Below are 24,329 nucleotides of genomic sequence, written 5' to 3' on the forward strand. Positions count from 1 at the left end.
GGGTAGAATTAAAACAAATCTATGCAAACTGCTGAAATTTTGAAAATGAAATCAAAGGGAGAGAGAAAAACATGGGTTTAAGTTTCTCAGTTATATACTTCCAAATTTATTTCAAGAATATAATTTTATTTATATAGGTAAATATTTATTTCTGAAATATTATTGTAATATATATCTTTGAATTGAATGAAAACATTTAATTTTAAAACAAGATTCTACAAAATGACCTTTATAAAAACCTTGCAAATTTTTAATTGTACAAGAGAAATGCTTACCTATAGAATTATGAGGCATTTTTAAGTACTACTATAAAGTGAGATAGAAATGTGAAACCCTGTTTTAAAATTCACACGCTTTTCTTATATTCCTGTAAACAAGACAATACTAGCTCTAATTGCCTATTTACACCATATAAGATGGCAGTTTAAAATTGGAGAAAATATCTCTCATAAAGAAAATTAAGCAATAATTATTCAAGTTGAAGATTTCATAGTTTTTACACATATCTATGATTGTCAGGCAGGATTCAGTATTCACAGGAGAAGAGAAGAAAGAAACTAAAAAATTCAAGTCGACAGGATTCCTGAGTTTTAGAAATAAACAAATATATGTGCAAGGTGTAATAGTTATGAAGACTAAAGTTAATAAGGCTTCCTGGAAAGAATATAAAATATCCCCATTGCAAGAGATAGTTTTAAGAGTTTTTAAAAAGTATTCTTCCAATGATAAGTTTGTTTACTCTGTTATCAATCTTCCCTTACCTATGATTCTATGATAATAGGTACTTTACTTTTAAAAAAATCACAAATATTGATTACATTCAGTTGATGTGTGCATATAATACCATTACATACAGATATTATGAGCAAAAGATGTCAGAATATTCCTAGAGATTAATAATTTCTACATTTATTTCATTGAGAGTTTTGTAGCTTAAAGGTGATTTTTCTCTTTTAAGATATACAGATTAAGAACCTTGTTCATATGATCAGAAAATTTAATTTTAATAGTAAACTTAAATAAAATGCTTATTTATTTATACTCTATTATCAAACATATTCAAAACAGCTACCAAGGTTATATCAGAGAGTAAGATAAATTAGTTAAATAACCTAAGAATATGTCAGACATTAAGTTAGAAATCTTAATCCAGAAACCAAAGAGTCACAAATTAAAAATTCACAATAAAGTTGACAAGACCTAAAACAGAATTCACTTTACATTCTACATTAATATAAATATGACTAGATTATATATAAAACATAGTTACTAAAAGAAGTGAGAATTAAATTTTTGTTCCTTCTTTATAATTTTTTTGTTGACACACTGTAAATGTACATATTTTGGGGGTACATATTATCACTTACTACGTTCATATAGTCAAGTCAGAATAATTGAGATATTAATCACCTTAAGTATTTATCTTTTCTTTATGCTAGAAACATTCAAATTATTCTCTACTAGGTATTTTAAAGAGTACAACAAATTGCTCTTACCTATAATCATCCTTATATTTTATTTCAGCTTTTTATTAAAATCAACTGCAAGTCACTCAGAAACACCTGAGCCATATTTTATTACCTTGCTATGCTTTCTTAATTTTTATTTTAAATAATTTGTGTCATATCTCTTATCCTAGAGAGTTCCTCCTCTCATTTAAACCACTATTTTTGCTGTGTTTTTTATAATAATCTGTGTCATCTTGACTCATTGAGTCTCTATGTTTATCTTACCCTTCTTCAATGAATTATTTCATTTCAACCCCTTCATGTAACTTATTATTAAACAAATGTGATATCCATTAGACTATTATTATTATTATTATTATTATTATTATTATCATTATTGAGACGGAGTCTCGTTCTGTCGCCCAGGCTGGAATGTAGTGGCGCGATCTCGACTCACTGCAAGCTCCGCCGCTAGGTTCACGCCATTCTCCTGCCTCAGCCTCCTGAGTAACTGGGACTACAGGTGGCTGCCACTATGCCCGGCTAATTTTTTGTATTTTTAGTAGAGACAGGGTTTCACCTTGTTAGCCAGGATGGTCTCAATCTCCTGACCTCGTGATCCTCAGCTTCGGGCTCCCAAATTGCTGGGATTACAGGCGGGAGCCACCACGCCCAGCCGTTAGATTATTTTTTTAACTAAAATAACCTAGGGCAAAAATTTGCTCTCACATAATTTATAGTATTGTTGAAATAATTAAAATTTAAAAAGTTAAATTACATGTTATATTTTGAAATATCTCTTCCCAATTTACAGTTGTATTAATTACCTCTTGTGTGGAAAAATGTGAAAGTTTAGTTTTTTAATAGTACCTTATTTAACTGGGTTTGCATTGAAATAGTGTAGGTTGTTTCTATTCTGTGTGGCAAAAAGCTAAGTATAAATAATTGTATAAATTCTGCTTCTTCTAAGAAACAGAGAAAAAAAGAATAAATCTTGGGGGGGGATCATGACTGATTAATGAAAATCATACATAGCAACTAAATAGAAACCTGTAAATAAATATGCTGACAACTGAGACAGCAATGCCCTAAAAAGCAGACACTAAAGAAATGTATTCTGTGAGTAAAAAAGTCTGCAGTAAATCATTTTGAAAAGGTGAAGGAAGAGGGAGAAACAAACAAGAGCCATGACCAGTCAATCAAGTATGAGCTTCATTCATGAAAGAAAATGAAAAACAACTATAAGACATGTGATGAAACACATAAAGTAGACTTTTGTTCATAATATATTCCCATAATGCTGATCGGTATTTACACTACAATTAGTTATTTGTTAATACCTGGGTGATAAAGATTTTAATTTTAGTATTATATAATAAGACGTTCAATTGGTTAAACATGGTCTTCAGCCAATGCCTAAAAGCGAGAACATTGTTACTACAGAGAGAGAAAAAATTTAAGAAGAAACGTTTCTAAACTTTTCACCTGAAGAAAGTATTGGTAATCAGAATTTTAGAGTAATGTATTCCTTGAAAAGATACGTTTAATAGAACATGAGTTTTGGACAGCCGCGGTGGCTCACGCTGTAATCCCAGCACTTTGGGAGGCCAAGGCGAGCGCATCACAAGGTCAAGAGATCGAGATCATCCTGGCCAACATGCTGAAACCCTGTCTCTACTAAAATTACAAAAAGTAACTGTGTGTGGTGTACACGCCTGTAGTCCCCGCTACGCAGGCGGCTGAGGCAGAAGAACTGATTGAACTCGGGAGGCAGAGAAGGTAGTGAGCCGAGATCACACCACTGCACTCCAGCCTGCATGACAGAGGGAGACTCTGTCTCAAAAAAAAAAAAAAAAAAAAAGAACATGAGTTGAGACTAAAATATATTAAAATTTTTTTATTCTAAACTCCACTGGAGGATACTAGAAAATATAGTGTAAACTTCTTTCCTATTTACTACATATCTCTGATTGTCTTCTTATCTGAGACATATTTTCTCAAGATAAGTCACATGAATTTATGCATTGTAAATATTAAAAGAAAATATAAATTTAAGCCAGATTTTAGAAATGCCTTAGATTTAATTATAAGATATATTATGCATATTATCTTACTTGTAACATTCCATTACATAAAAATTCATTTGTCTGCTCATTTATTCACATTGAAAACCTCTTAAAATGCTTTTTATATGCCAGACTGTATTCTGGGTACACTAGGATGCACACAAGTGTTTTCTAACCTGCGGTATCTCATAGTGATGCAAGAGCTTCAAAATGATTATTTAAATAACTAAACACAAAATCTTCTGAAATTTAAAATTTTCAAATGAGATCAAAGATCTTTGAACCATATATTTAAAAACTGCAATTTAAAAATTCCGAAATTAAAATCTTACCATAGGCTTATTAAGAGTCTCTGCTTCCAAAATTGTTGTTTACTTGGGGTAAAACCTGCATTCTTCGTTTAGATGAAGAGTTTAAAGTCTACCTTTAATGAAATAACTTAGAAAACACACTGGCATGCCTTAATAATACAGACTCTGAGAAAGAGAATTTACATTTCTAAATTTCTACCATTATTTTTTAAATTAGAGATAAGGTCTCGCTATGTTGCCCACACTGGTCTCAAACTCTTGGGCTCAAGCATCAGCCTCCTTGGTAGTTGGAACTACAGGCAAGCACCAGCATGCCCAAATAAATTTTCACAATTTCTAATATTATTTTGGTGTAATTAAAGAACCAACAAGAGAAACTGAGAAAAAACTCTCTCCTAAAAACTACGAGATATCAAAATAATAAGTCCCAAAGAAAAAACCTATATGCTATGTGGCACAGTTTCGGAACTGAACAGTATCAGAGAGATTCCGTGATTACAATAATAAGTAACTGGATCCATTAAGATAAATTTAAGCATGAGTTTTGTTTCAAGTTACAATAGAATAATTTTAAAAGTCACAGTAAGTATACTTATGCAAATAAACCTTTACCAGATTTTATATATTCTCTACTGTGGAAAAGTTTTTTCTAGTATAATGTTCCTGTTTCTCCAGCCCATTCCATATTTTGGCCTCACACCCTCAAAGTATTTACCAATGATTTGTTATTTACTGAAGTTAAAAAAAAAAGAAAAAGAAAAAAAACTGTTTACATCAACAACTCATATTTCTATAAAATGTTTTTATCTGACCAACTTTATATTACCAACATGAAATAATGATACTTATACCACTGCTAACCATGAAAAGTAAATATTATACAGAACTAGATTCCAACTGAGAAAATCAACTTCACAAGAGACCATTTTACCTTGGTAGCAAGATTAAAGTCTTCCTCAACTTTTGTAGACTGTGAATTTTCAATAGTCGGTTTGCCACGAAGACTTTAGAGAAAAAAGATACAACAGAAATGAGCAAATTCATATATTTAAAAAGAAAATCTGCTAGTTCATATCTTGCTGCTCACTCTAAAAAATGAAAACAAAAAACAAAATCTGGGGAAAGATCAGTCCTCTGTATATTATATCATGTTTCTTGGTAGAATTAAAATATGCCCTCTGTTTTTAAAAATGATTTTAGTTACCTATTTTTATTTTTGACTCTACCTCCCCAACCTAGAACATACAATAAAGACTGACTCTTAGTTCCATAAGAAATAGCGACAACCAATATAATTGGCATACCCTGAGTATCATTCATCCTCCCAAACTGTTCTCAATGATGAAGTGGAAATCTACTTAATGGCTGACATAACTTTTGATATCTAAACTGGAACAAACTTGATAATGTAAAATAAGGAAGAAAGATACAGCTACCTTGTCCCTTTTCCATTATCTATCTCTGATTCAAAGACTAATCTGTGTCACTGGAAAATGACATTCTTTGTTTTTCAGCATAAAAGCCACTTAAGAAGGCCCTGTTGCTTCCCTTCACCCTAAAACACAACAGAGAGTCCCCTGAAATATTTGAAATGTTGAAAAGCTGAACCTACAAATTGCAAATTACAAATGTGTATTTGTTACTGGGAATATTTTTCTCATAAAAAAATTGAAACATTAAAAATAATAAAATTGAACTACTTATTTTATACTTGTCCTTCCTTGTTCAGGTCTACATAAACTAGCAAAGCCTTAAAAATCTTCATAGGTACTTGTACCCAAGGAGAGAGTCTGCTAGAAAAACTGAGTCCTGATAGTTGGATTTCTCTAAGTACTATACATACACAGAGAGAAAGATCTGGAAGTGGGAGCCACTGTATATAGTGAAAGTTTCTCCCACTTCCAGATCTTTCTTCTGCAGGGCTTCATGGCAGTCTCCAACCTTTAAATATTCAGCTTATCAAAGCACAGACTACTGAAAAGATAAACTCAATGACCAACCAAGAAGCTCTGTATTTACCTGTTCCTGGAAAACAACTAAACGGAGTCTTAGTCATTCACCTCTAGCATAAGCATGTTACCAAAAACCCAACTGAACCATGACTTATATGCCAGTCAGTCTTATCCCTGCTCTATATGTACATGGGTAGGATATCAGAGGCTTGGAAAAAGAGTCAAAGGGGAGGGGACATCTGCCTTGGGCCACAGATATATCTAACTCAGCAAACTTTAATCCCCTAGCGCTCAAGGGGCTCTAAGCCACTCCTGTGAGATTTGCGGTGAAAGAACAGAATAGGACATTTCTATCTGATTGTGGAGACTTTCCCCAGTGGCTTTTTTTTTTTTTTCCATTTTTCATTAAAAAGCTTGAAGTTTGTCCATTCCTCCAATTAAACAAGCAAAAAAGCAGCGACCTATTCAGGATTTCTTTTCAACATTGTTTTAGTATGCCCTTCTAGATAACTCCCAATGTCTTCTGTGTTTTTGTTCCTCTAATTTATCTTCATCAAATTTGACATAAATTTGATCCAACATTCTGATCTCTTTGGTAAAACCCTTACTCCTACCAATCCTGGGACTGTTTCTCTTCAGACTTGGCCTTTCCCTGATAAATTTCATTCTTATCTACTTCCACTGGGTTCTCCAGCTAATTCCATTCTTATTGTTTTCCATTTGTTTAATTAGACCCATTCCCTCTTCCTATTATTCAAACACTCACGTACATGATGATATAAAAACAAGAGTAATGGGCTTTGAAATGAGTGTAAATATTACTTCTGCTACCTCCTATATTTAAATAAGTCACTTTGAGTTTCAGACTCTCCATCTGAACAACTATTTTTGCAGGATATTAAATACAGGTTGAAATATGAAAGTATTTTGATTAGTCTCCAAGAATCTTTAAAATCCTAAAATTCCACGTGCCTTTAATTTTACCTATAGAAAAATGGGGCTGGCAGAAAGGAATAAAATAATAGAAGAAAAGAACACCAAGGAAAGCAGAGTAGAAAGTAATCAGGAAAGATTATAGAAAAGTTATGGAAGAAGAAAAAAAGACTCTAGAAAAAAAAGGAAAAGTTCATGCAACTAGGCAGGGTACTGCTTTGAAGAAAAACTAAACTGGGAGGTCAGTAAATAGAGAAATCTTAAGAAATAGCCTCTAAATATTATTAACATATCTATATCTATTCTCCACTAAAATAATTCATCTACAAGATTTACCTAGTATTGCTTATGAAACAAAAGCCTATGTCTTGTCACCACAGCTAAATAAGATCTGCTCTAAAAACTTTCATGATAATAAAGGTACTGATATACCACTTTAACTGTTAAACATGTTAGGACAAAGTCTTCTATTAACCAGTGTTCTAAGGGAAAACTCTAAAAAGAGTTAATATAGGCCGGGCGCAGTGGCTCAAGCCTGTTAATCCCAGTACTTTGGGATGCCGAGACGGGCGGATCACGAGGTCAGGAGATCGAGACCATCCTGGCTAACACGGTGAAACCCCGTCTCTACTGAAAAATACAAAAACCTAACCGGGCGAGGTGGCGGGAGCCTGTAGTCCCAGCTACTCCGGAGGCTGAGGCAGGAGAATGGCGTCAACCCGGGAGGCGGAGCTTGCAGTGAGGTGAGATCCGGCCACTGCACTCCAGCCTGGGCGATAGAGTGAGACTCCATCTCAAAAAAAAAAAAAAAAAAAAAAAGAGTTAATATGTAACAAAAGGTAACTTTGTGAATTGATCCCATCTGGACCTGTACCTTGATCCTAATGATGCAGAGGTCTCCATCAATCTACGCCAAGAGGGAAGAGAAGGGATTTGGGAGCAAGATAGACAGATGTTCAAACTCAAGGGTCAGCTACTTTTTAGCTATGAAATCATAGGTGAATTAATCAACCTTTCTGAACCGCATTTGCCTGATTAATACAAAGTAGGTGATAGTAGCACAGATGCTTTGCAAAGCTGTGTGATGACTATGTGAGATAATAAATATTAAGCACATAATATGTTGTCTAGCCCAGAGTAGAATACTCAGGAGATAGTGATTTTTTTTCTCTATATTTTCTGAGTTAGCATAAACGTTTTAAAAAAACTGCAAAGTCTTACCTGATTTTAGGCTCTACAGAACTCATACCCACTATTAAAGAAAAAAAGTAAAATACATTAAATCAACAAATATAAATAGAAAACACAGAATATTAAAAATCTAAGAGGGCATGATGGCACATGCCTTTAATCCCAGCTACTTGGGAAGGTGAAGCACGAGGATCACCTGAGGAGTCCAGGAGTCTGAAAGCAGCCTGGGAGACATTGCGAGACTTCAACTTAGCTTAAAAGAATCGTGCACATTTTTGTGCATGATCTAGATCTTGTTTAAAAAAGCATAATACTCCAACACTGTGTTACAAAGAGTCAGATGATCTGATATAAAGGATTCCTCTGAAACCATACATTGAGCTATGGTAAAATTATTAAGTATACTATTTTTAGGAAATTAATGCATTAAGAATGCTTTTTCCCCTCCTTTGTAGTTCTCAAATGCAAGGAAAAATAGAATTTATCACAATTTGATCTCTACAAATGAACTACAGTGTACAATAAACATAATCCAAATAGAATCCTACAAGACTCCCAGAAAATTGTATTATTAGCAGAATTAGTATAAGTGGACAGTGTCAACCTCAGAAAGTGTAATTTCTAGAAAAATGAACTAGGAGCAGTTAGAAAAGAGTACACAGTAGTCTCTCTTTATCTGCTCTATGTGTAGAAACACACACAACATGATTTACCTCTGCTCTCACACCACAATCATCAAAACAGAAGACTTCTGTGACCAAATTTGTAGAGGATTTTCTCCACCAACAAATAACCAACCAATTCTGTAACAGAAACCAGCAAGTTGTCCTCTATTTAATTCCAGCACTATCTGGAAATAGTGTCAGATCCCACAGGCTGAGGGCTCAGTCTCACAAGACTACCATCCCACATCAGTTGCAAATCTGGGTTTCTGAAGCATCTAACCATCTGGTTTCAAGGTGGGGTTCTCACAACTCCCTCTTTGGGTTTGACATGCTAGAGTTTCCCAAAGACTAAGGGAAACACATTTACCAGTTTATTATAAAGGGTATCACAAAGGAGACACATGAAGAGATGCATAGAGCAAGTTGTAGGAAAGGGGAATGGAGCTTCCATGCCCTCCCAGGGCACATCAGTCTCCAAACACTTCCATATGTTCAGCTATCTGGAAGGTCTCTGTTCCCAGTCATTCTGGATTCTAAAGAAAGCTTTATTATATAGGCATGAATGAAAAAAAATCTGTGGCCATTGGTAATTGACCTAACCTTCACCTCCTAGGAGGTTGAGGGGTGGGGCTGAAAGTCCTAACACATCATGTCTTGTTCTTTCTTGTGACCATCTCCTATCCTGAAGCTACCTAGAGACTGCCAGCCATCACTCAATTGTTAGCATACAAAGACATCTTTGGAGATTCTAAACATTTTATGAGTTGTATGCCAGAAAACAATGTTGAAGACCAAACATATGTTTCACAATATAATAGACATGGTTTTGATTTCTGTGATTTCAGTTACTCATGGTCAACCATAGTCCAAAAATATTAAACGGGGAATTCCAGAAATATGCAAGTCATAAGTTCTAAATAATGTGTCATTCTAAGGAGTATGATGAAATATTAAGACATCCTGTTTCATCTCACCCAGGTCATGAATCATTCCTTTGTGTATGCTATTTGCCCATTAGTCATCAAAATGGTCTGTTCCTGAATCCCAACCATCAACATTATCATGGCTCAATGATCCACCGTCAAATGAAGCAGATGATCTACCTTTTGATATGTCGTCAGATAGCCAGAAATTAATAATAATCTAACACCACATGACAACTCATACCTCATTCACCTGACTTCATCTCATCATATAGGCATTATGTCATCTCACAGTCATCACACGAAAAAGAAGGGTGAGTACAAGATAAGACATTTTGAGAGACCATTTTCACCTAACTTTGATTACAATGTATTGTTATAGTTTTATTTTATCATGAGTTATTGTTAATATCTTACTGTGCCAAATTTATAAATTAAACAATCATATATACGCATATATTAGAAAAACATGTATATATAGGGTTTCATACTATCCACAATTTCAGACATTCACCGGGTGTCTTAGAAAATACCTCACATGGATAAGGGTGAATTACTATACTTATTTGTGTGTGTGTGTTTATGTTTGTGTGAGAGACAGACACAACACAGATCTCCACTCTCCACAAGAAGCAGATAAAAAAGACAACACTGTTCCTCACACGTTACCCTTAGGTTTTGACAACTCTAGAAAAATACTGGAATGTGTATTTAGCAGTCTAGACAATTTTCCAGACCCTGGCTATGTTGGCTGCTTTAATTACAAAAAGTTAGGTGGGATCTTGGGAGATTTTTTTGTTGGACACCAGAAATATCAACCATATCAACAGTATACTTAAAAACTAGTTCAACCATTATGGAAAACAGTATGGCGATTCCTCAAGGATCTAGAACTAGAAGTACCATATGACCCAGCCATCCCATTACTGGGTATATACCCAAAGGATTATAAATCATGCTGCTATAAAGACACATGCACACGTATGTTTATTGCGGCACTATTCACAATAGCAAAGACTTGGAATCAACCCAAATGTCCATCAGTGACCGATTGGATTAAGAAAATGTGGCACATATACACCATGGAATACTATGCAGCCATCAAAAAGGATGAGTTTGTGTCCTTTGTAGGGATATGGATGCAGCTGGAAACCATCATTCTTAGCAAACTATCACAAGAACAGAAAACCAAACACCGCATGTTCTCACTCATAGGTGGGAACTGAACAATGAGATCACTTGGACTCAGGAAGGGGAACATCACACACCGGGGCCTATCATGGGGAGGGGAGAGGGGAGAGGGATTGCATTGGGAGTTATATCTGATGTAAATGACGAGTTGATGGGTGCTGACGAGTTGATGGGTGCAGCACAGCAACATGGCACAAGTATACATATGTAACAAACCTGCACGTTATGCACATGTACCCTAGAACTTAAAGTATAATAATAATAAAAAATAAATTTTAAAAAACTCTAGGGGGGGGGGCGGAGCAAGATGGCCGAATAGGAACAGCTCCAGTCTCCAACTCCCAGCGCAAGCGACACAGAAGACCGGTGATTTCTGCATTTTCAACTGAGGTACTGGGTTCATCTCACTGGGGAGTGCCGGACGATCGGTGCTGGTCAGCTGCTGCAGCCCGACCAGCGAGAGCTGAAGCAGGGCGAGGCATTGCCTCACCTGGGAAGCGCAAGGGGGAAGGGAATCCCTTTTCCTAGCCAGGAGAACTGAGACATACAACACCTGGAAAATCGGGTAACTCCCACCCCAATACTGCACTTTAAGCAAACAGGCACACCAGGAGATCATATCCCACACCTGGCCGGGAGGGTCCCACACCCACGGAGCCTCCCTCATTGCTAGCACAGCAGTCTGTGATCTACCTGCAAGGCAGCAGCGAGGCTGGGGGAGGGGCGCCCACCATTGCTGAGGCTTAAGTAGGTAAACAAAGCTGCTGGGAAGCTCGAACTGGGTGGAGCTCACAGCAGCTCAAGGAAACCTGCCTGTCTCTGTAGACTCCACCTCTGGGGACAGGGCAATAACAAACACAGCCGAAACCTCTGCAGACGCAAACGACTGTGTCTGACAGCTTTGAAGAGAGCAGTGGATCTCCCAACACGGAGGTTGAGATCTGAGAAGGGACAGACTCCCTGCTCAAGTGGGTCCCTGACCCCTGAGTAGCCTAACTGGGAGACATCCCCCACTAGGGGCAGTCTGACACCCCACACCTCACAGGGTGGAGTACACCCCTGAGAGGAAGCTTCCAAAGCAAGAATCAGACAGGTACACTCGCTGTTCAGAAATATTCTATCTTCTGCAGCCTCTGCTGCTGATACCCAGGCAAACAGGGTCTGGAGTGGACCTCAAGCAATCTCCAACAGACCTACAGCTGAGGGTCCTGACTGTTAGAAGGAAAACTATCAAACAGGAAGGACACCTACACCAAAACCCCATCAGTACATCACCATCATCAAGACCAGAGGCAGATAAAACCACAAAGATGGGGAAAAAGCAAGGCAGAAAAGCTGGAAATTCAAAAAATAAGAGCACATCTCCCCCGCCAAAGGAGCGCAGCTCATCGCCAGCAACGGATCAAAGCTGGACAGAGAATGACTTTGACGAGATGAGAGAAGAAGGCTTCAGTCCATCAAATTTCTCAGAGCTAAACGAGGAATTACGTACCCAGCACAAAGAAACTAAAAATCTTGAAAAAAAAAGTGGAAGAATTGATGGCTAGAGTAATTAATGCAGAGAAGGTCATAAACGAAATGAAAGAGATGAAAACCATGACACGAGAAATACGTGACAAATGCACAAGCTTCAGTAACCGACTCGATCAACAGGAAGAAAGAGTATCTGCGATTGAGGATCAAATGAATGAAATGAAGTGAGAAGAGAAACCAAAAGAACAAAGAAGAAAAAGAAATGAACAAAGCCTGCAAGAAGTATGGGATTATGTTAAAAGACCAAATCTACGTCTGATTGGGGTGCCTGAAAGTGAGGGGGAAAATTGAACCAAGTTGGAAAACACTCTTCAGGATATCATCCAGGAGAACTTCCCCAACCTAGTAGGGCAGGCCAACATTCAAATCCAGGAAATACAGAGAACGCCACAAAGATACTCCTCGAGAAGAGCAACTCCAAGACACATAATTGCCAGATTCACCAAAGTTGAAATGAAGGAAAAAATCTTAAGGGCAGCCAGAGAGAAAGGTCGGGTTACCCACAAAGGGAAGCCCATCAGACTAAGAGCAGATCTCTCGGCAGAAACTCTCCAAGCCAGAAGACAGTGGGGGCCAATATTCAACATTCTTAAAGAAAAGAATTTTAAACCCAGAATTTTATATCCAGCCAAACTAAGTTTCATAAGTGAAGGAGAAATAAAATCCTTTACAGATAAGCAAATGCTTAGAGATTTTGTCACCACTAGGCCTGCCTTACAAGAGACCCTGAAGGAAGCACTAAACATGGAAAGGAACAACCGGTACCAGCCATTGCAAAAACATGCCAAAATGTAAAGACCATCGAGGCTAGGAAGAAACTGCATCAACTAACAAGCAAAATAACCAGTTAATATCATAATGGCAGGATCAAGTTCACACATAACAATCTTAACCTTAAATGTAAATGGACTAAATGCTCCAATTAAAAGACACAGACTGGCAAACTGGGTCAAGAGTCAAGACCCATCAGTCTGCTGTATTCAGGAGACCCATCTCACAGGCAGAGACAACATAGGCTCAAAATAAAGGGATGGAGGAAGATTTACCAAGCAAATGGAGAACAAAAAAAAGCGGGGGTTGCAATACTAGTCTCTGATAAAACAGACTTTAAACCATCAAAGATCAAAAGAGACAAAGAAGGCCATTACATAATGGTAAAGGGATCAATTCAACAGGAAGAGCTAACTATCCTAAATATATATGCAGCCAATACAGGAGCACCCAGATTCATCAAGCAAGTCCTTAGAGACTTACAAAGAGACTTAGACTCCCATACAATAATAATGGGAGACTTCAACACTCCACTGTCAACATTAGACAGATCAACGAGACAGAAAGTTAACAAGGATATCCAGGAATTGAACTCATCTCTGCAGCAAGCAGACCTAATAGACATCTATAGAACTCTCCACCCCAAATCAACAGAATATACATTCTTCTCAGCACCACATCGTACTTATTGCAAAATCGACCACGTAATTGGAAGTAAAGCACTCCTCAGCAAATGTACAAGAACAGAAATTATAACAAACTGTCTCTCAGACCACAGTGCAATCAAACTAGAACTCAGGACTAAGAAACACACTCAAAACCACTCAACTACAGGGAAACTGAACAACCTGCTCCTGAATGACTACTGGGTACATAACAAAATGAAGGCAGAAATAAAGATGTTCTTTGAAACCAATGAGAACAAAGATACAACATACCAGAATCTCTGGGACACATTTAAAGCAGTGTGTAGAGGGAAATTTATAGCACTAAATGCCCACAAGAGAAAGCAGGAAAGATCTAAAATCGACACTCTAACATCACAATTAAAAGAACTAGAGAAGCAAGAGCAAACACATTCGAAAGCTAGCAGAAGGCAAGAAATAACTAAGATCAGAGCAGAACTGAAGGAGATAGAGACACAAAAACTCTCCAAAAAAATCAATGAATCCAGGAGTTGGTTTTTTGAAAAGATCAACAAAATTGACAGACCACTAGCAAGACTAATAAAGAAGAAAAGAGAGAAGAATCAAATCGACGCAATTAAAAATGATAAAGGGGATATCACCACCGACCCCACAGAAATACAAACTACCATCAGAGAATACTATAAACACCTCTACGCAAATAACCTGGAAAATCTAGAAAAAATGGATAATTTCCTGGACACTTACACTCTTCCAAGACTAAACCAGGAAGAAGTTGAATCCCTGAATAGACCAATAGTAGGCTCTGAAATTGAGGCAAAAATTAATAGCCTACCAACCAAAAAAAGTCCAGGACCAGATGGATTCACAGCTGAATTCTACCAGAGGTACAAGGAGGAGTTGGTACCATTCCTTCTGAAACTATTCCAATCAATAGAAAAAGAGGGAATCCTCCCTAACTCATTTTATGAGGCCAACATCATCCTGATACCAAAGCCTGGCAGAGACACAACAAAAAAAGAGAATTTTAGACCAATATCCCTGATGAACATCGATGCGAAAATCCTCAATAAAATACTGGCAAACCGGATTCAGCAACACATCAAAAAGCTTATCCACCATGATCAAGTGGGCTTCATCCCTGGGATGCAAGGCTGGTTCAACATTCGCAAATCAATAAACATAATCCAGCATATAAACAGAACCAAAGACAAGAACCACATGATTATCTCAATAGATGCAGAAAAGGCTTTTGACAAAATTCAACAGCCCTTCATGCTAAAAACGCTCAATAAATTCGGTATTGATGGAACGTACCTCAAAATAATAAGCTATTTATGACAAACCCACAGCCAATATCATACTGAATGGGCAAAAACTGGAAAAATTCCCTTTGAAAACTGGCACAAGACAGGGATGCCCTCTCTCTCCACTCCTATTCAACATATTGTTGGAAGTTCTGGCTAGGGCAATCAGGCAAGAGAAAGAAATCAAGGGTATTCAGTTAGGAAAAGAAGAAGTCAAACTGTCCCTGTTTGCAGATGACATGATTGTATATTTAGAAAACCCCATCGTCTCAGCCCAAAATCTCCTTAAGCTGATAAGCAACTTCAGCAAAGTCTCAGGATACAAAATTAATGTGCAAAAATCACAAGCATTCTTATACACCAGTAACAGACAAACAGAGAGCCAAATCAGGAATGAACTTCCATTCACAATTGCTTCAAAGAGAATAAAATACCTAGGAATCCAACTTACAAGGGATGTAAAGGACCTCTTCAAGGAGAACTACAAACCACTGCTCAGTGAAATAAAAGAGGACACAAACAAATGGAAGAACATACCATGCTCATGGATAGGAAGAATCAATATCGTGAAAATGGCCATACTGCCCAAGGTAATTTATAGATTCAATGCCATCCCCATCAAGCTACCAATGAGTTTCTTCACAGAATTGGAAAAAACTGCTTTAAAGTTCATATGGAACCAAAAAAGAGCCCGCATCTCCAAGACAATCCTAAGTCAAAAGAACAAAGCTGGAGGCATCAGGCTACCTGACTTCAAACTATACTACAAGGCTACAGTAACCAAAACAGCATGGTACTGGTACCAAAACAGAGATATAGACCAATGGAACAGAACAGAGTCCTCAGAAATAATACCACACATCTACAGCCATCTGATCTTTGACAAACCTGAGAGAAACAAGAAATGGGGAAAGGATTCCCTATTTAATAAATGGTGCTGGGAAAATTGGCTAGCCATAAGTAGAAAGCTGAAACTGGATCCTTTCCTTACTCCTTATACGAAAATTAATTCAAGATGGATTAGAGACTTAAATGTTAGACCTAATACCATAAAAATCCTAGAGGAAAACCTAGGTAGTACCATTCAGGACATAGGCATGGGCAAAGACTTCATGTCTAAAACACCAAAAGCAATGGCAACAAAAGCCAAAATTGACAAATGGGATCTCATTAAATTAAAGAGCTTCTGCACAGCAAAAGAAACTACCATCAGAGTGAACAGGCAACCTACAGAATGGGAGAAAATTTTTGCAATCTACTCATCTGACAAAGGGCTAATATCCAGAACCTACAAAGAACTCAAACAAATTTACAAGAAAAAAACAAACAACCCCATCAAAAAGTGGGCAAAAGATATGAACAGACATTTCTCAAAAGAAGACATTCATACAGCCAACAGACACATGAAAAAATGCTCATCATCACTGGCCATCAGAGAAATGCAAATCAAAACCACAATGAGATACCATCTCACACCAGTTAGAATGGCGATCATTAAAAAGTCAGGAAACAACAGGTGCTGGAGAGGATGTGGAGAAATAGGAACACTTTTACACTGTTGGTGGGATTGTAAACTAGTTCAACCATTATGGAAAACAGTATGGCGATTCCTCAAGGATCTAGAACTAGATGTACCATATGACCCAGCCATCCCATTACTGGGTATATACCCAAAGGATTATAAATTATGCTGCTATAAAGACACATGCACACGTATGTTTATTGCAGCACTATTCACAATAGCAAAGACTTGGAATCAACCCAAATGTCCATCAGTGACCGATTGGATTAAGAAAATGTGGCACATATACACCATGGAATACTATGCAGCCATCAAAAAGGATGAGTTTGTGTCCTTTGTAGGGACATGGATGCAGCTGGAAACCATCATTCTTAGCAAACTATCACAAGAACAGAAAACCAAACACTGCATGTTCTCACTCATAGGTGGGAACTGAACAATGAGATCACTTGGACTCAGGAAGGGGAACATCACACACAGGGGCCTATCATGGGGAGGGGGGAGGGGGGAGGGGGGAGGGATTGCATTGGGAGTTATACCTGATGTAAATGATGAGTTGATGGGTGCAGCACACCAACATGGCACAAGTATACATATGTAACAAACCTGCACGTTATGCACATGTACCCTACAACTTAAAGTATAATAATAATAAATAAATAAATAAATAAATAAATAAATAAAACTCTAAAATAATTCTTTTGAACAGATTACCACTGAAGAATTTGTAAGTTAAATTCAATTGACTTTTCAGTAAACTTACTGCTTGAAATTCTCACATTTAAAAGTAATTTGCAACATCACTTTCTCTGACTCCTCTCATACTTTTCTTTAGCCACTGCTCTATCTCCTTGACCAAGTCTTTTGACTCTGTGAAATCTTGATACTCCCAAGGTTTTGTCAATGACTTTCTTCTTATTCTACATCTTCTGCATCATGGATAAGTTCATTGAAATCTATGGCTTTGCCTAATAATTATAATAAAATTATTCTAAGCCTACATCTCCAACCAGAGTTCTATCTCCAGCTAGAAATACCTATAATCCAATTACCTACTGAAAGTATCACACATGAGTGTTTCATTAAACTCATCATGTAAAGAAAACTGTTGTTCTGTCCCATGACTGTTTGCACTTCTCTACTGACCTGACAATTTTCTTTCTTTCTCTTTTTTTGAGATGGAGTCTTGCTCTGTTGCCCAGGCTGGAGTGCACTGGTGAGATCTCAGTGCACTGCACTCTCCGTCTCCTGGGTTTATGCCATTCTCCTGCCTCAGCCTCCCAAGTAGCTGGAACTACAGGCGTCCGCCACAACACCCAGCTAATTTTTTGTATTTTTAGTAGAGATGGAGTTTCACTGCGTTAGCCAGGATGGTCTCGATCTCCTGACCTCGTGATCTGCCCACCTTGGCCTCCCAAAGTGCTGGGATTACAGGCCTGAGCCACCGCGCCCAGCCCTGCCTTGACAATTTTCTACTCCTTCCCCATGAGCATTGTAAATGCTTATTCACAATCTGTAAACTTATGACCTGAGATTTTCTCTGTCCCATAGCTTTTTAAACTCAATAATAACTAAACTGTATTAACTGTATCTCTTTTCTGCCTTTGCTTTATCTTTCCAGTGCTACTGGAAATGCAAACTTATTATTTTATATTTATATTTCCTACTTAGACATGGCCCCTTATCTGATGGCTTTCACAGTGAAAAAGAAACCCTACCAATTACTATTGTTATTTTTTAAGTTTAAAAATATTTAGCAAAACAAATCAAAATAAAATAATGGCAAAGAAAGACCTGCAGGTTTAAATATGTAAATTGAGCTTTAACCTGGATGGGTCAAACTTTCATCATAGATTGATACTAGGCCACAGATTGGTGACCAAAAAAAAAAAAAAAAAAAAAAAAAGACTATAGCATGAACTACTACAAAAGCTTACTTTGTTTTTAAATCCTTTTATGTAATTATCTTCTATATGAAGGACCAGCAAACTATATGCCACCGACCAAATTCAGCTTACCAAATGGTATTTTATACAATGTTTTATTGGAGTACAATCATGCCTATTTGCTCACACATTATGTATGACTGCTTTCACCCTACAATGCAGAGTTCAATAGCTGTAATAGAGACCACCTGGCCTAACATACTTAGTTTCTTTTTTTTTTTTTTCAGATGGAGTGCTGCTCTGTCACCCAGGCTCCAATGCAGCGGTGCGATCTCAGCTCACTGCAGCCTCCGCCTCCTTGGTTCAAGCGATTCTCCTGCCTCAGCCTCCCAAGTAGCTGGGATTACAGGCACGTGCCACCACACCTGGATTTTTTTTTTTTTTTTTTTTTGTATTTTTAGTAGAGATGGGGTTTCACCATATTGGCCAGGCTGCTCTCAAACTCATAACTTCATGATTCACCTGCCTCAGCCTCCCAAACTGCTGGGATTACAGGCATGAGCCACCACACTTGGTGGTCTAACATACTCCCTATCTGGCACTTTACAGGAAAAGTTTGCCAATCTCTGCGTTATACCATGACCAAAATGCCCTGATACTCAGATCTAATCTTGTGACTCCTCTGCTCAAACTTTTCCAATGAATCCCTGCAGAAAACATTGCTGGCTTCCTATGCATAGTCATTATTTATTCTTTCTTGCTGTAGAAACACAAGTTTCTTTAGATATTCAGTATTCCATTACCCCAATCCCATCTCAAAAAGAGAAACCATTATTCTAAACTAATCACAGTAATTACATTTGTTTTCCTAGTGACTGGCTTAGAAATGGCATATGGTATAATCCAGCCAACAAAAAGGTTACAGGAAGATTACTGCAAGTTTCCAAGTTTTCTTCCTATTTAAAAGAAACATGTGAACAAAAGCAGCCCTTCTAGCCTTTAAATATTGTCTTGAGAGAGCATGATGATTGGAGCTGTTGTTAATTAGCCTACCAAAAGTGGGATCCTGGCTGGGCACGGTAGCTTACACCTGAATTCCCAGCACTTTTGGAGGCCAAGGAGGGGATATCTATGAGGTCAGGAGTTCGAGTTTGGCCAATATAGTGAAACCCTGTCTCTACTAAAAATACAAAAAATTAGCCAGGTATGGTGGTGGGTGCCTGTAATGCCAGCTACTTGGGAGGCTGAGGCAGGAGAATTGCATGAACCCAGGAGACAGAGGTTGCAGTGAGGCGAGATCGCTCGCGCCATTGCACTCCAGCCCAGGCAACAGTGTGAGACTCCATCTCAGATCAGTCAATCAATCAATCAATCAATCAATCAATCAATAAAAATGGGAGCCTATGATGTCCCTGAACCACCAAAAGAACTTTAGTTCCTATGGTTTTAGCCATTGTTAGTTAATTCATCTAGTATTTACAATCAGAAGTATTGTGAGAATTTTTCCAGGGCCTACAGAATAAGATCTACTTATTTCTATACTATCAAAAAGTGTTGCCTAAGTTTGCCTTATTTACATATTCAAGTCATTCCCAACAACTCCCATATCACGCTTTTTTTACTAGGGAACCTGAAGTGACAATAAACCCTACAAAGTTCACTAAAGCATCTTACCATTTGTACTCGCTTTTATAGATGTTTCTTTTGTAGGACATGTGATCATCTTAGATGTTCCTTTTTCCAAATCTTCAGTTTTATTAGGTGTTACTCCTGCCACGCATTCAGTCTTTACAGATGTTTCTTTTTCCTCCCATGTGATCTTCCTAGGTCTTTCTTTTGCTGGCCATTCAGATTTCTCAGATGTTTCTTTTGTAGGCCTCATAATTTTCCTAGGTGTTTCTTCTGAGGACTGTTCAAACTTTCCAGATGTCGCTTTCCCCAGACATTGAATTTTGTCAGATGTTCCCTCCACCAAGGGTGCAGCCTCATCAGGTGGTCTTTCCACCAAGCTTTCAGCCATGTCAGGAGTTCTTTCCGCCAAGGGTGCAGCCTCATCAGTTGTTCCTGCAGGTGTTCCTTCTGCCAAACATGCAATCTGGTTAAATTTTCTTTCTGCTAATATCATCCTCCTGACTCTTCACCTGGCAAACTTCTACTCATTCTGTATGCTTTCCTTAAATATTACCAAACTTTTCTTTTCTCTCTCTCTTTTTTTTTTTGATGGAGTCTTGCCCTGTTACCCAGGCTAGAGTGCAGTGGCGCGATCTCAGCTCAATGCAATTCAAACAATTCTCCCACATCAAGTGACCCTCTTACCTCAGCCTCCCAAGTAGCTGGGATTACAGGCACAGGCCACATCACCCGGCTAATTTTTCATATTTAGTAGAGATGGGTTTCACCATGTTAGTCAGGCTGGTCTCAAACTCCTGAGTTCAAGCAAACCATCTGCCTTGGCCTCCCAAAGTGCTAGGATTACAGGAGTGAGCCACTGTGACTGGACACTACTAAATTTTTTAAAGCTTTAATTCTTCACCTTGGATATAAAATGTCTGACACATGCTGAATATGGTAATGACATGACATAATAAGTAATAATTATAAGCTCTCAAAGGAGTTCTGGCACAGAGTAAGCACTAAATAAAGTAATAAATAATTAAAAAGATGACAATAACAGGAAAAAATGCTTAGTACCTTAATAAAGAAGCAAATAAAAAATGACAATGATAATAACAAGGAAGATGCTTAGTACCTTAAAGATACCTGACAGTTATTTGTTAAGTGGACAAGTGGATAAACGGAAAAAAAAAAAAAAAAAAGCATTTTTAGGGAAATTCTGTTGGAAAAATACAGAAATTCAGTAGGCACAGCTCTACTGTATTATGAGCACTGTAAAGACCCAAACTATGTGTAGTCCATCTTTGTCTCCTGCAGCTTGCCAAATCTAACTTATAGAGGTCCTTTGATAAATACGTAATAAATTAAAGATGTGCTCATACAGTTCATATTGTAAAATGCATTGTGTCACATTTATATATCACAGTAGCATTTTCATTATTGTGAAAAGTTTTTGTAATTTTTTTATAACTTTTTGAGTTTAGTGTTATTTGAATATTTATAATGATAATATTTTGGCTATTAGAAACAGAGTAACTTCTTGTAACAAAATTGCTATTCACACACTAATTATCCAGCAGATAGAACAACATACCTTGTTCTAATGAAGTAAATATATCTTATTTGGTTTCAACTTAGAGGGAATGAAGTTGATAATAGTGAGACCTTGTTGGTACAAGACTATGTAACATCCTGCACTTCTCAGTAAAGAATTGCTTTTCCGACTTCTGCACTCCGTAGGTGTCGTTGAAAGATAATCTCCTATTGGTACTGATGTACCCTGGCTAAGTTTTGCAATTCTTGTTGACATTTGTTTATGGTGCCAGAAAAGTATTATTAAATTCCAAATTCTAAAGATAGTTACTTTTTTAGCGACACAAGTCACTATGTCACACAGTTGATCCTCGAATAAGGGTTTTCACTCTAGGAGCCCACTAATAGATTTTTCTTTTCCTTTGCCACTGCAAGATAGCAAGACAAATCTCTCCTCTGCCTTCTCCTTATCAGACTACTCAATGTGAAGGCAATAAGAATGAAGACTTTCATGTATATTAATTCACTTCCACTTAACAAATAGTGAATATATTTTTTCCTCCTTCTAGCAGTTTCTTTCCTCCAGCTCACTTTATTGTAAGAATACAGTATACAGTGCATATAAAATAGAAACTATGTGTTAATTGACTGTTTATGCTTTCAATAAGGCTCCAGGTCAAGAGTGGACTATTAGCAAAGTTTTGGTGGAGTCATAAGAAACAGATTTTCATATGAAGCAGATTTTCAGCTGCATGGAGGATCAGCACCCTAACTCTTATATTGCTCAAGATTCAACTGTAATTAATTCTCATTTACTAAATGCAAACTATTTATTGTAAAAATTAAATAGAGCCCAGAAGTTCAATACCAGCCTGAGGGCAACATAAGAAGACCCTGTCTCTACAGTAAATAAATAAATAAATAAATAAATAAATAAATAAATAAAACCATGTTCCTTCATAGGTTATTGTAGGAGTTCATCAGGTTGGTGGGAAACATTTTAAGATGACATTATAGGACATAGACCAAATCTTCTTGGAAGGCCGGAAGGTTTTGTAAAAGTCTCAAGATAGGGTTATAGCTGAAAGCAGTCTAATCTTTACCTTGAGTAAATAGCTTAAAGTGGGTACAAAGGAAAGTAGTTTATCTAAATAGCTTGTTTACTCATGCGTTTTTTTGTTTGTTTGTTTTGTTTTTGTTTTTTTGAGACCGAGTCTCACTCTGTAGTCCAGGCTGGAGTGCAGTGGCGCGATCTCAGCTCACTGCAAGCTCCACCTCCCGGGTCCACGCCATTCTCCTGCCTCAGCTCTGGAGTAGCTGGGACTACAGGCGCCCACCACAGAGCCTGACTCATTTTTTGTACTTTTAGTAAAGACGGGGTTTCACCATATTAGCCAGGATGGTCTTGATCATCTGACCTCGTGATCCGCCCGCCTCGGCCTCCCAAGGTGCTGGGATTACAGGCGTGAGCCACCGCGCCCGGCCACTCATGCAGCTTTAAGACTCCCCTTTGATCACCCACCAGCAGGATGGCTCTCCCGGGGTGGGGCGACCAGATTAATTACCCACAGGTATGTTGACTCAAAGCCTTTGTCATTAAAACTTTGCCCACTGGGCCAACTTGCCAGGGTTGTGGCTGCTGACTCTTTACAGCAACTTCCTTGGTGTCTGTAATTGGCTGAGAACCCTTGCTGCTCTTTCACTGAATATCGGTGTCTGGATATGCGTCTCATTTGTCACGCAGCCGGGGTCTGCAGGATAGACTCCCGCAGGTTATAATATTCAAATGTTACAGTTTTCTGTTATTAATTCCTACTTTTCGTTATTAGATGTTCGATTCTTTGTGGCTTGTAATTCAGGGCATGTAAACTAATTATAATTTGTAATCAAATTTATTTATAAATATATTAATTCATTAAATTGGATAACCTGATCATCCCCTATTACTGAGCTCATCAATCACACAAAGAGTTATACATTTTATAACAAGTTTAAGTTGTTATGACAATTGAGGAATCATGCAATATACAAAATTGTGTTATTTATACAAAAGTATTATATAGGATTTTAGGGACCATAATTAAACATTTTTTCAGATAACATTTTTTGAGATTATAAACTACCTACAACTAAATTCTTAACTAACTCTGAATAATAAACTAAAAAATTAAATCAAAGCTATATATATATATATATGTACATACCCACATATACCCACATATATGTATATATGTAAACACATGCTATTTACACATTGCTTTTTGAATTGCTTTTTCGTGATCAACACTTCCATAATCTTATGGTAGCACCACCAAGAGTAGCTTACTATCCGAAGTCTTACCTGGATTGGTATTTTGAGGATTTTTAGATAATTTTCGTATATGTTTCAAAAGTTGTTGATGAATGCTACATATAAAAATGTAATAAATAAAATTACTATTTTAATGCTGATATAAAAAACATTTACTAAATTTATTAAGTTCTTAGAGCATTTCAGACAATATCAGAGCTAACATCAGAACATTACTTATTCCATAGACTTTAAGTTTGTAAGCTCTATGAACTTATTAGGCTTCTAATTAAAGAAGAAATAGAGCAAGATGAAATATTCATGAATTGAGGGCTGTATAACTCAGTAAATTTAACTAGAGTTAGCTTGGCTTAATAGAAAATGTCCCTAACTCAGAAAAAGTCCTAGCGCAGTTACCAACAGGTATTTTTTCTTGAACAAGTTGCTTCTCTTAGGCTCAATGTCTTCTAAAAATGAGGATTTTAGAGCCTTATTTCACTAGGTTATCACAAAGATTTAACAATAAAACACTTTTAAAATGCTCAA

At 37.2% G+C, this 24,329-nt stretch overlaps 1 protein-coding gene across 1 annotated transcript in view; it reads right to left on the bottom strand.

Annotated features, from left to right (window-relative positions):
- The window catches only part of LOC711226 (ankyrin repeat domain-containing protein 30B), a 115,460-nt gene that overhangs the window by 71,273 nt on the left and 19,858 nt on the right, over positions 1-24,329 (bottom strand). The window contains 4 exon segments of the mRNA XM_077947962.1: positions 4,757-4,829; positions 7,932-7,962; positions 20,021-20,425; positions 23,835-23,899. Of these exon segments, the coding sequence (XP_077804088.1) occupies positions 4,757-4,829; positions 7,932-7,962; positions 20,021-20,425; positions 23,835-23,899 (574 nt within the window).

This window comes from Macaca mulatta, chromosome 9, assembly GCF_049350105.2.
Source record: "Macaca mulatta isolate MMU2019108-1 chromosome 9, T2T-MMU8v2.0, whole genome shotgun sequence".
NCBI classification, from domain to species: Eukaryota; Metazoa; Chordata; class Mammalia; order Primates; family Cercopithecidae; genus Macaca; species Macaca mulatta.